The 13988-nt window shown below is 38.0% G+C and overlaps 1 protein-coding gene across 1 annotated transcript in view; it reads left to right on the forward strand.

The window, feature by feature from the left end:
* The window catches only part of ANKRD13C (ankyrin repeat domain 13C), a 91162-nt gene that overhangs the window by 51885 nt on the left and 25289 nt on the right, over positions 1–13988 (forward strand). The window contains exons 7-8 of the mRNA XM_043876598.1: positions 2715–2859; positions 11411–11542. Of these exons, the coding sequence (XP_043732533.1) occupies positions 2715–2859; positions 11411–11542 (277 nt within the window). The remainder of the gene's footprint in view (positions 1–2714; positions 2860–11410; positions 11543–13988) is intronic.

Here is a 13988-nt window from a genome sequence, read left to right on the forward strand (position 1 = left end):
TCAAATGACTTTTACTTGTATCTCATGACAGCAGTGTGATTATTTAAAGTATCTTCTTTGGGAATTCCCTGGTGATCAAGTTAGTTAGGACTGCATGCTTTCACTACCAAGAACACAGATTCCATCTCTGGTTGGGGAACTAAGATCCTGCAAGCTGCATGGGCAAAAAACAACACAATATATTCTTTGGTGTCTAGGAGCAATTCATATTTTAGTAGAAATAGTAATATGAACAACTTTATTGTTGAGAATACTAATAGATATTTTCACTATTAATAATTTTAAGGTAATATATAGCCATTGACCTAAATAATCTTTGCGAACTGTCTCATTTGAGCTCTTCCTATCTCAAGGGTAGGCCCTGTTTTCTTTTCACTGTTACTTGGGCATTTACCAAGTTTTTATCTGTAAAAGAACATTTTCTATTTGCATCTTTGCATTTGTATAAAGAACTGTATGTCCTTCATGGTGAATTACATGGTAAAAATTAGAAGTATTTAGGCTCATTAAGCTGAAAGCCAAGGACTAGTTAATACATTAAAATATCACCATGATAAATTATATCATTATGAGGCATGTTTGATACAGCTTACTATGCCATCTAATATGTCTAATATCTAAGTTGTATTAGATGCTCTTTCAGTTGCAAATTATGAAAACACATATAAAATAAAAATTGACAATGACTGGTTTTAGGTGTGGCTAGATTTAAGGGCTCAAATGTCGCCAATGTCAGTCTGTCTTTGTCTCTCTGTTCATCTTTTCTCTCACCCCCACCCCTTGCAACCCGCTGCTATTCTCACCCAGAATGGGCAAGAAGTTTGTGGAGGCAAAAGACTATTCTGGCCCAGACTTCTTTTTTTGAGGGGTATAGAGTTCCCTGGTAGCTGAAGCATGGAGTCCAAATAGGCCACTCATATAAAATGATCTGTCCCCTCTTTGAGACTTCAGTAGCCCACATCTTATAGAGGTAGGAGATAAGCCCCTTTTATGGGCATCATTTTTTCTTGTGCCACATGTACAAGCAATAACAGAATATGTTTAGTAGACAAGCACCAATAGTGCAGTAGCAGGCCACTGAAAGTGGACCAGGAGTAAGAATTCAACTATAAAACAGCAGGTCAAGTTCACTCCTACAGGATTTGGTGCCTTGCTATTTTTTCAGGACTTCTTATTTGACTCTGAGGGGTGTATATATTTTACATGGCTCAGAAAAGAGCTTCTTATACATAGGTTAATCATACTTCCCTGTTCATCTCTGTTGCCCTAGTAAAATTATTAATAGTGTCACCTTCACTTTTAAGTTACTAGTTTGGATGTTAAATTATATGTAACCTTGGTTACTCTTTTGATGCAGCCTGTGAAATATGTTCCATTTTTCAACTTCTCCTATAAAGGGAAACTAGTAATGCCCACTCATTTGCCTTGTCTATGGTGAGAATGGAAAATCCTGCAAAGTAATGAATGAGTTCTTATATTGTGTTAGAAACTCAGTAGCCAGGGCAGACCTCTCACAAAGACTTAAAAGAAATTTTCTTTTGGGTGTGATCAGCATTTCTTAACAGCTGTGTGAACCTATTTCTTAGATTAAGGATTGTGTTTTGAGCAGCCAGTCAGAGAGGTCCTGATATGGTGATCTGGAGACCACAAAGCCTTGGGCAAGATTGAAGTGCATCAGGGTACTTGTAAACTTTTCCACTCCATTATTCTCTCTAATCTCACCAAGTAGTGGTTTCTAGAATTTATTTGAGACCAACCCATTGGGTCAACCATGTCAGGTCTTGGTTACAATGAACACAACAAACATACAGGTGTTTGAATACATGAATATTTGCCGTAGGAAAGATCCATAATGTTTCAGGCTGTGGAGATGTTAGAAAAGAAAATGTTGGGAAAGAGAATGCTAATCTGAATCTGAGGAGTCAAACAAAAAGGCCAAGAATTTGGAGTAAATCAAATGGTTTATTGTGTTGAAGGATGAAGCAAGGTTTAGTACTGTATGATTAAGCATCAGCATTGATGCAGCTCACAAGGACCAGACTGTGGACACACAGTCCTTAATCTGAGAATGTGGTCCATCCATTGCTATACTCTTCATATATGCAGTAGACCTTTGAACAGTACTGGTTTGAACTACTTGGGCCTTCTTATACACAGATCTTTTTTCAGTAAGTATATATTTAGTACTACATGATCCAAGGTTGGTTGAATCTGAGAGTGTGGAAATGTACATATGGAGGGCCAACTGTGAAGTTATGTATGGAGGGGATGGGAGTCAGTGCTCCAGACCCCTGTGGTCAAGGGTCAGCTGTACTCTGCTGAGCTAGCAACTTGGTCTTAAAGGGATCAAAAAGTGTTAGACAGGTTTGCTTTCCTTTTCTGGCCTTCTTCCTTAAGGTCAGGAAGGGCGGGAAATATAACGGGGTACAGGTAGAGAAATGCTCGGCAATGGGAAAACAACCTTTCTCCTGCTGGATTAGTGAAGTTATACATTCAGGAAAATGAAATATAGGTAAAACTGAATATATATTTAAATATTATTTTCGTGTTTTTTAATGAGATATTTTAAATTTAGCTCTTATCTATAAGTTTGGCTTTGAAATATGGTATTAGCCTCTTGATTTGAGTTTAGAAGGAACAAAGCTTGTTTCATTAATATGGAGTTTTATTGAAATTTTATTTGTCAGAATTTCTCATCTATCCATCTTTCACAGGCTTGACACTACTCTCATAGACTTTAGTGACATGAAGTGCCAACGAGGGGATTTAAGCTTCATTTTCAATGGGGATGCGGCACCCTCTGAATCTTTTGTAGTATTAGACAATGAACAAAAAGTTTATCAGCGAATACACCATGAGGTGAGCATGTTGAGCAAATTCCTGTAAATTGTTTAAAAAAAATGTCTGTGTATGCAGCCAAGCCTCAGTGTAATTGTTTTGAAAGGCATAAGACATAATTGAGATGGTTTATTCCCAAAGTTTCCATTTTCTTACCTCTAGTTTTTAAAAAAATTTTTTGTTATCATCTGTTCTTTATCCTGACTAAACTATTGAGTCTGTTTGCTCATAATTCACTGATGATCTCCTGGTTAAATAAACTCTAACTTCTTGTAGTTCTCATTTATTGAACCTGCTCTGGCCCTACTTTATTTTAGGGTTGTGAACCATCTCTTTCTCTTTAATATGACCGCCTCTTTTGGTTCTTTGTACCCTTTTACTTTCCCTAACTCTTTGGCTAGCTTTCTTTTCTCTTTCTTTTTGCTCTTAAAGTGTAAAATTATATTCCTTCTAAACACCGTATCTCCATACTGGTTTTGCCTCTACAACCACCTTTGAAAAACCATGTGCACCATTATCTTGATCCATTGTTCCCTGAAAGCTCCTTTCCCTGCTATAAACCAAAGAAACAGCTTTTCTAGTATCTATATATATCATTGATAGCCCTACAGATGTTCTTAAATCAACATTTTGTTTTGTCACTGTTGCTTTTATTTTGTTTTTATTTTTATTTTATGCAGGCACACATAGCTGATAACAGAGCAAGATTCTTAAACAGCATATTGATATGATCAAAAAGTAATTTACGTGAATTAATTTTACATAGTTCTTTGACTTTTCCTCCTTCCCTCCCTCCCTTAAACATTTATCAAGGACCTAATAAAATGCATCTAGACACTGCTAGGTGCTATGTATGGAGAAGGAAATGGCTACCCACTCCAGTATTCCTGCCTGGAGAACCCTGTGGACAGAGGAGCCTGGAGGGCTGCTGTCCATAGGGTCACAGAGAGTCAGACACGACTGAAGCGACTTAGCATGCATGCAGGCATTGGAGAAGGAAGTGGCAACCCACTCCAGTGTTCTTGCCTGGAGAATCCTGTGGACAGAGGAGCCTGGTGGGCTGCCGTCTGTGGGGTCGCACAGAGTCAGACACGACTGAAGCGACCTAGCAGCAGCAGCAGCAGGTGCTATGTATAGTGGCATTGTATTAATAGTATACAGTTTGTCCCTTGGTGTCTGCCGGGGAATGATGCTAGGAACCCTGAGGTTACCAAAATCCACAGACGCACAAGTAAATAGTTGTACAGTGTAAATGCCTTGTAAATAGTTGACTGGACTTCGTGGCAAGTTTAAATTTTGGTTTTTGGAACTTTCTGGAATCTTTTCCCAAAATATTTTTCATCCTTGGTTGGTTGTATCTGTAGATGTGGAACCTGTAAATATGGAGGGCCAACTGTACATCAATTACTATCATATATGAATACAGAGTTGCAAAGAATAGCAAGGAGAGAGAAGAAAGCCTTTCTAAGTGATCAATGCAAAGAAATAGAGGAAAACAATAGAATGGGAAAGACTAGAGGTTTCTTCAAGAAAATGTGAGCTAGTAAGGGAACATTTCATGCAAAGATGTGCACAATAAAGAACAGAAATGGTATGGACCTAACAGAAGCAGAAGATATTAAGAAGAGGTGGCAAGAATACACAGAAGAACTATACAGAAAAGATCTTAATGACCAGATAAAATCCACAATGGTGTAATCACTCAGCTAGAGCTAGACATCCTGGAGTGCAAAGTTGAGTGGGTATTAAGATGCATCACTATGAACAAAGCTAGTGGAGGTGATGGAATTCCAGTTGAACTGTTTCAAATCCTAAAAGATGATGCTGTCAAAGTGCTGCACTCAACATGCCAGCAAATCTGGAAAACTCAGCAGTGGTCACAGGACTGGAAAAGGTCAGTTTTCATTCCAATCCCAAAGAGTATGTCAAGGCTATATATTGTCACCCTGCTTATTTAACTTATATGCAGAGTACATCATGCAGAATGCTGGGTTGGATGAAGCACAAGCTGGAATCAGGATTGCCAGGAGAAATATCAATAACCTCAGATATTCAGATGACCACCCTTATGGCAGAAAGCAAAGAGGAACTAAAGAGCCTCTTGATGGAAGAGGAGAGTGAAAAGGCTGGCTTAAAACTCGACATTCAGAAAACTAAGATCATGGCATCCAATTCCATCAGTTCATGGTAAATAGGTGGGGAAACAGTGGAAACAGTGACTTTATTATCTTGGGTTCAAAATCACTGCAGATGGTGATGAAATTAAAAGATGCTTGCTGATTGGAAGAAAAGCTGTGACAAACCTAGATAGCATATTAAAAAGCAGCGACATCTCTCTGGACAAAGGTCCGTCTAGTCAAAGCTATAGTTTTTCCAGTAATCATGTATGGATGTGAGAGTTGGACCATAAAGAAAACTGAACGTCAAAGAATTGATGCTTTTGAAATGTGGTGTTGGAGAAAACTCTCTCTGAGAGTCCCTGGGACAGCAAGGAGATCAAACCACTCAATCCTAAAGGAAATCAATCCTGAATATTCCTTGGAAGGACTGATGCTGAAGCTGAAGCTCCAATAATTTGGCTACCTGATGTGAAGAACTGAGTCATTTGAAAAGACCCTGATGCTGGGAAAGACTGAAGGCCGGAGGAGAAGAGGACAGCAGAGGATGAGATGGTTGGATGGCATCACCAACTCAGTGGACGTGAATTTGAGTAAGCTGCGGGAGTTGGTGATGGACAGGGAAGCCTGGCATGCTGTAGTCTATGGAGTTGCAAAGAAATGGACACAACTGAGTGTCTGAACTGAACTGAACTGATGAAGCATTAAATGCCAGTATATCGGGACTGTAATCTAAATACTTTAAAGCTCTTCTCATTAAATCCTTAAATAACCTGTCTAAATAGTATCATCTCTATTTTATAGACAAAAATATTGAGGCATATAAATATTAAATGATACCTCTAAGGTCATACAGTGAGTATGCCAGGTGGATTGGAAAAGGAGAGAATGGAAGGGGGAAAATACGTGTTTTTATGGTTATAGGCATACTTTATTGCATTTCACAGATACTGCATTTTTTACGAATTGAAGGTTTGTGGCAAGTCTGTTGCTGCCGTTTTACCAACAGCATTTGCTTAACTTCATGTCTCTGTGTAAAGTGAAGAAGAACTAAAGAGCCTCTTGATGAAAGTGAAAGAGTAGGGTGAAAAAGTTGGCTTAAAACTCAACATTCAGAAAACTGAGATCATGGCATCTGGTCCTGTCACTTCATGGCAAATAGATGGTGAAACAGTGGAAACAGTGGCTGACTTTATTTTTTTGGGTTCCAAAATCACTGCAGATGGTGATTGCAGCCATGAAATTAAAAAACGCTTACCCCTTGGAAGGAAAGTTATGACCAACCTACACAGCATATTAAAAAGCAGAGACATTATTTTGTCAACAAAGGTCCATCTAGCCAAGGCTTTAGTTTTTCCAGTAGTCATGTATGGATGTGAGACTTGGATGATAAAGAAAGCTGAGTGCAGAAGAACTGATGCTTTTGAACTGTGGTGTTGGAGAAGACTCTTGAGAGTCCCTTGGACTGCAAGGAGATCCAAGCAGTCCATCCTAAAGGAGATCAGTCCTGGGTGTTCATTGGAAGGACTGATGTTGAAGCTGAAACTCCAGTGCTTTGGCCACCTGATGCAAAGAGTTGACTAATTTGAAAAGACCCTGATGCTGGGAAAGACTGAGGGCAGGAGAAGAAGGGGATGACAGAAGATGAGATGGTTGGTTGGCATCACCAACTCGATTGGATATGAGTTTGGATAAGCTCCGGGAGTTGGTGATGGATAGGGAGGCCTGGCGTGCTGTGGTTCATGAGGTTGCAAAGAGTTGGACACGACTGAGCGACTGAACTGAACTGAACTGAAATATTTTGAATCCTCACCAGCAAACAGATTATGACTCGCTGCAGGTTCAGATGATGGCTAGCATTTTTTAGCAATAAAGTATATTGATATTTTAAAATTAAGGTATGTACCTTGCTTTTTAAGCATGATGGTATTGCACACTGCACAGATTATATATAGTGTGCATGATGGTGGTGTCATTGATACATTGGAGCATTTGGGAAAGGAAGTAGGGTTTGGGGATTTAGGTGATGTTGATAATGAATCCATTGCTGATATCAGTGCACTTATTTCAACCTTCTCTTTATATAGACGTCTCATTTCTTAAAATTTCATTTCCTTGTGATTTGACTTTGGCCAATAGATGTTCTTTTCCCATGTTTCTGTCTTACTCTCTTTTGCCTTTTCCTTTTTCTCTGTTTCAGTTCAGTTCAGTTCAGTTCAGTCACTCAATCGTGTCTGACTCTTTGCGACCCCGTGAACTACAGCACGCCAGGCCTCCCTGTCCATCACCAACTCCCGGAGCCTACCCAAAGTCATGTCCATTGAGTCAGTGATGCCATCCAACCATCTCATCCTCTGTCATCCCCTTCTCCTCCTACCTTAAATCTTTCCCAACATCAGGGTCTTTTTAAATTAGTCAACTCTTTGCATCAGGTGGCCAAACTACTGGAGTTTCAGCTTCAACATCAGTCCTTCCAAAGAACACCCAGGGCTGATCTCCTTTAGGATGGACTGGTTGAATCTCCTTGCAGTCCAAGGGACTCTCAAGAGTCTTCTCCAACACCACAGTTCAAAAGCATCAATTCTTCAGCGCTCAGCTTTCTTTATAGTCCAACTCTCACATCCATACATCACTACTGGAAAAACCATAACCTTAACTAGATGGACCTTTTTTGGCAAAGTAATGTCTCTGCTTTTTAATATGCTATCTAGGTTGTTCATAACTTTCCTTCCAAGGAGTAAGTGTCTTTTAATTTCATGGCTGCAGTTACCATCTGCAGTGATTTTGGGCCCAGAAAAATAAAGTCAGCCACTGTTTCCACTGTTTCCCCATCTATTTGCCATGAAGTCATGGGACTGGATGCCGTGATCTTAGTTTTCTGAATGTTGAGCTTACGCCAACTTTTTCACTTTCCTCTTTCACTTTCTTCAAGAGGCTCTTTCTTTGCTTACTTCTTGAATATTGATAGGCCCTTGATGTTGTTCTCATTTTTACAAATTGCCAGAATATCCCCACAGGTCTCACGACCTCTTATGAGTTGATAATTCACGAGTATATACTTGTAACTCAGTTCTTCTGAGTGGGGACCTATTTAAATGCCTATTGTGTATCATATGTGTCTCTTAAGTACCTCAAAATTCAGTTTATTGAAGACTTAACTCATTATTTTCCCTCCAGGGTGCCTGTTCTCCCATTTTCTTTCTTTTGGTGATTGACATCATTTTCTGTTCAGAAAGCTTGTAATGTTTTGGACATCTTTTCTTGTACTCTCAGGTTCCTAAAGAGAGAGCATGTGTGGTTATTCTTGTCCTCCTAATGCCTTATGGGTGCATGCATGCTAAATCGCTTCAGTCTTGTCCGCCTCTGTGCGACTCCATGCACAGCAGCCCACCAGCCTCCTCTGTCCACAGGATTCTCCAGGCAAGAATACTGGAGTGGGTTGCCATTTCCCTCTCCAAATGCCTTATAATTATCCCTTTTTCATTCATGCTGTTATTGCCATAATTTAGATCCTCACTATGTTAGCTGGACTGTCACAAATGTCTCAAATGTCTCGTAAATGATCTTCCTGGCCCCCATCTTGTCTGCTTCTAAATTGTCTCACACATTGGAGATAGGTTGAACATTGAAAACAAATTCATGAAACTTGTCTTCCTTAAACACACTTTAAAAGTTCCCTATTGCCAAGGAGAATGAAGTCCAGTTTCCTCCTCGTGGCATGGTTCCTTCATGACGTGGCTTTTGCTGACTTTTCCCATGTTTGCCTTACCTTGTTATCATAGCTACCCTCATGCTGAACTCTTTGCAATTTTTTTCCAGGCTATTTAGTATTCCATTCCTTTGTTCATGTTGTTTCCACTTCCAGGAATACACTTCTTACTCTCTCACCCTGTGGGATACCTATTTAGTGTGGTTACTTCCTCCCCTCCTGGGTGACCATTCTTTTCTTGATGCTCCACTAAATCTGGTACTGTAGAGCTTCTGGTGCTCTTTCTTTCTTTCTTTTTTTTTTTTTTAAATCTATATGGCATTCTTCTTTTTAGGGGCGAAGCTCCTCGAAGGTGTGGGGTTCTTTGAGTTGTATTCTCTGGTACTTAATACAGCCATCAGTGCATTCTAAGCTAGAGTTTGCCAAAGTCTTTCTGTAAGGGAGAGAGTCAATATTTTAGATATTTAAATATATTTGTGGGGTCATATGGTCTGTGTCACAGCTACTCACCTCTGTTGTTATTAACGTAAAAGTCACCTTAGACAACATATAAATGAATGAGTATGGCTGTGTTCTAATAAAATTTTACTTATGAAAGTAGGCGGTGCACTGAATTTGACTGCTGTTCATAGTCTGCTGACCTTTATTCTAGACTTTCAGAAATGTACTAAATAATTTGAATTCTTGTGTCTTAAATAAAAATAGGATAGCTATTGAGGCAATAGATGAGTTAGAAAGATGATACTAAAAGAGAAGCCAGAGATTAAGGCTAGTGGTGTAAATATTAGGTGATGTATTTAGGGTATATGCGTGTGTATTTTACGTCTGAAAGAATATAGAAAAGCTAGATAGTGAGCAGTAATTCTCAAGGCAAGGAATGCTTGTTTTTTTCTCCTATATATATATATATAAGTAATAACTGTTTATTAAATGTTTGCTGGGTGAATGTAATTAATAACAGGTCATTTTCAATGATGTGGTTAGGAGATAGTCAGTGTACAATTTATAGAAGAGTTCTGTTTCAAATGTTTTTTGCGGGCTTCCCTCATGGCTCACTGCTAAAGAATCTGCCTGCCAGTGCAAGAAAGAGACATGGGTGTGATCCTCGGTCCAGGAAGATCCCACATGTCAAGAATCAACTAAGCCCATGTGCCACAACCATTGAGCCTGTGCCCCGGAGCCTGTGTTCTGCAACACGAGGAGCCACTGCAATGAGAACACGGAGTGCCCCAACTAGAGAGCAGCCCCCACTCACCTAAACTAGAAAAAAACCCATGAGCACAGCCAAAAATAAATCCATTAATAAGATTATATAAAAAAAGTTTATTTGAAATGGGATGTTTGAAACTTAAGGCAAATTTCTTCGTAGGTGGTGTTATATATAGTGTTGTTCCCAAGCTAATACATGAAATCCTAATTTATAACATATTTGCATCATGAGGATTAATAGTTCTATACAATCTATGCCAGCCAAAATTTTGCAGTTGTGTTCAGAATAAGTTTGGGTTATCAGGAATACATTTTCATCTGTTACAGCCTTAGCATTACTGTCAAGATTTTCCATTCCTCACTTGCAAGGGTGAAGGAAATGTGGGTGAAAGTTTGGTGGTGAGGAATAAAAATTGGGCCTCTTGGGAATCTAGAAATCAGGAAATATGGAAAATAGAGCCTCTAGTTATTGTAAACCCCATGGATGGTTCTCACTCTCCACTAAGGCTCTGGGTTCTGCCTTTTTTCTCCTCTCTTTCGGATTCTGTGGTCCTAAGTATCAGGGAAACTCTTTTAGCCTATTAGAGAATAGAACTTCATTTATTACTTACTCAGTTACTCTTCTGTACTTGGTCATTTAGTTATGTTTCTGTACATGAAACAAGCGCAAAGCTTTCTCTTTTAAAAAATAATTATTGATCAATTATTATATGCCAGCTCTGTGGAATATGTTGAAGCAAGGCTGCTAATTGAGTTTGGAAACCATGGGATGATATTTATGGATTCCTTTTCTTTCTATGATGAGTACAGAGAAGATCCTAAACTCCTTTCCTTTCTTTCCTTCCTTCTCTTCTCTTCCTTCCTTCCACTTAAAACTATTGGGAAAGAAAGGTTCAAATGATAACAGTGGGTCTTCAGGTTAAAAAAATTAAGTAAGATTCATCTGTATTTAAAGAAAATAAAACCTTTGTATAGGCATTTTGTCTCAGACCTGTCTACTTAATTCTTAAATCTTCTGTAATTACGTACTCTGTGTTTATGTAATGGATAATCTAGTATTATTTCCATTATATATTTCTGTGATGGGGTAAACTATTATTATTTTCATTACAAGGTACATTTTTCATGTGTCCTGTATTTTTAGATTCATAATTAGTTATAATTCTAACTTATTTAGATGAAAGTGAAAGTCGTTTAGTTATGTCTGACTCTTTGCAACCCCATGGACTATCCAGTCCATGGAATTCTCTAGGCCAAAATACTGGAGTGGGTAGCCTTTCTCTTCTATGGGGGATCTTCCTAACCCAGGGATCGAACCCAGGTCTCCTGCATTGCATGTGGATTCTTTACCAGCTGAGCCACAAGGGAAGCCCAACTTATTTAGAGATATGATGTTTAAACTTCTATAATTGTTTTTAGAATTGGTCCTTTTTGCTTTTTGAAATGTCTCATGTTTTAATTGTTGATATTTTCATTTGTGGCACTAATAACCTTTAAAAACTTAGTTTCTTATATCTACCTTTTGCCTCCGCCTCAGGAATCAGAGATGGAAACAGAAGAAGAGGTTGACATTTTAATGAGTAGTGATATTTACTCTGCAACCTTATCCACCAAATCAATTTCTTTCACGCGTGCCCAAACTGGATGGCTTTTTCGGGAAGATAAAACAGTATGTGCAAATCGAGATTTTTACACTTTAAAAACTGTTCAGTATTTAATATTGCCAAAATAATGTGATGGAAACGCATGTAGAACAAGTAGCTTAATTAATTGTCAAGTCATGTATTCTTTTCTCCTTGAATCCCAGTAGGGAATTATAATGGTTGGTTACAGAGCTGGAAGATCATCTTACAGAAGCCAGGAGAGAAAGCTCCAGGAGAGAAAGCTTAGTTCATTTGAATTTTATGTTGAAAAATATTCTTGTTGTCAGTTGCCTTGTTGTTAAATAGGAAACATTGTCTTCACATGGTTCTGTTATATTTCTAATGCTTTAATTTTAAGAAGACCATAAAGAAGCTACACTGTTAAATTCATTTCCCTGGACCTTTTTTCTACTTTTCAACTTTAAAACTATTTACTTATCCATTATCTATTCTTGAGTATTCCATATATTTGACTAAAGCTAAACAAGCTTACATTTCTACAGTACTTGTTAAATTAAATCTCAGTGGAGGTTTCTCCATTAGTAAATTGTAAATTCTTTCCATAATTCTTATTTCATCTGCTCAAAATATACTCACACATTTTTTAGTTGGATGTATGAAGAAGCATTTTATAAAATTTTTAAGAATAACTGGGTAAGGGCCAAGATTTTATGAATATATCTTTTATTACACACAACAGAAATATATCCTTATTAGAAAGACAAAAGTAAATTAGTCAGGGTTCTCTGATAAACAAAATCAATAGGAGATCTATATCTATCTGTGTACATATAGATAGACAGAAGGAGAGAAGGGTGAGGAAGAGGTTGATTTACTTTAAGGAATTAGCTTGTGTGAATGTGGGAGCTGGTAAGTCTGAGATTTGTCGAGTAGTCTAGCAGGCTGAAAATTCTGGAAAGAGTTATATGGTTTTGAGTCTGAAATCTATAGATCAGAATCTCAGGCAAGGTTGCTATGTTGCAGTCTTGAGGCAGAATTGCTTCCTTTAGGAAACCTTAGTCTTTGCTCTTCAGGCCTGCATTTGATTGGAAACAGCCTTCCCACGTTATGAGGGTAATCTGCTTTACGCCACGTCTACAGATTTAAATTTCAGCTAATCTAAAAAATGCCATCTTGGAATTCCTCAGCAGTCCAGTAATTAGGACATGCTTTCACCACCATGGCCTCGGTTCAGTCCCTTCTTGGAGAACTGAGATCCTGTAAGCTGTGTGGTGCAACCCCCCAACACCAGATGTTGGCTTCGTAGCAACATCTTGACTGGTGTGTGTTTGAACAGTTGGGCATCATAGTTTAGCCAAATTGACATAAAATTAACTACCACACAATCTTACATATAAAGCTGAGAAATCCCCCTTGACTACAGCTTATAGTCCCAGAGTCTTTAGCAGAACATTATCCAGGTGTATATCTTCCTGACTTTTTTTATGCTCTATGTACATTGTTGTTCAGCTGCTCAGTCGTGTCCAACTCATTGTACTTTGATATACATCTATAATAATCAATATATCTCAATGTATATTGATATATATCTTTAATAATATTTAGTTATTGATAAAAATATTTATTTTTTCATAAAGTGTCATTGCATTGTATCTGTTGTTTTGCAACTCTCCCCACTCCCAATTTTTAGTATGTCTTAGAAGTATTTTCTTTTCAGTAGTATTACTTCATTCTTCTTAGCTACTGCATTGTATTCCATAGTATGGATATATTTTAATTTATTTACTTAGTCTCTTATTTTTGGATGTTTAGGTGGATACACATTTGTGTCCAGTTTTCTCCCACTATAAATGATGTTACATTTGCCATCCTTTTATATCCCTTTGCATTGTCTTTTATAGCTAGCAAGAAATGGAATGGTTGTATTATGGGAAATATAGATTTAAATATTTTTATTGATATGACTTGTTTCTTGATTTATTTTTAGTAAATGCTTTTTCATTATAAGATTTCAAAAATTGATCATTATCACCTGAATGTTTCCCAACCACAGAAAAATTCTCACTTTGAGATCTAGGTTCATCAATTTTCATCTCTAAGCCTATTTGGCAACAAGTAACATTATAGGATTTCCAGATGTGAGATCCTATACTGCAGTCCATTTGTTGGCCTGAGTCTTATTTGTTTGTACTCTGTTCTTCTGGACAGCATTAGAAGGATCACTTCAAGAGAAGATAAAAATTGAAGCTGCTGTTCATCTAGTACTACTGCTAAGCAGCTCAAAGCTCTTGAAGAGTGTCTAGGTGATCTTCTTAAATCTTTGACAGGTAAGGAGGGAGTCAGTAATTGCTTATAGTTCCCATTTTGTAGGTAGAAACAGGTGCAGAGTGCCTTCCTTTCTAATGATTGGTGAGGAAGCCACAGAGCAAGATAGAAACAGGAGCCACTCTAAACGCTTAGTTTTGGAATGCCCGAAAGCAGCAGCAAGAGAAGTGATTTACATACAGGTAG

Source organism: Cervus elaphus, chromosome 20, assembly GCF_910594005.1.
Source record: "Cervus elaphus chromosome 20, mCerEla1.1, whole genome shotgun sequence".
Classification (NCBI taxonomy): Eukaryota; Metazoa; Chordata; class Mammalia; order Artiodactyla; family Cervidae; genus Cervus; species Cervus elaphus.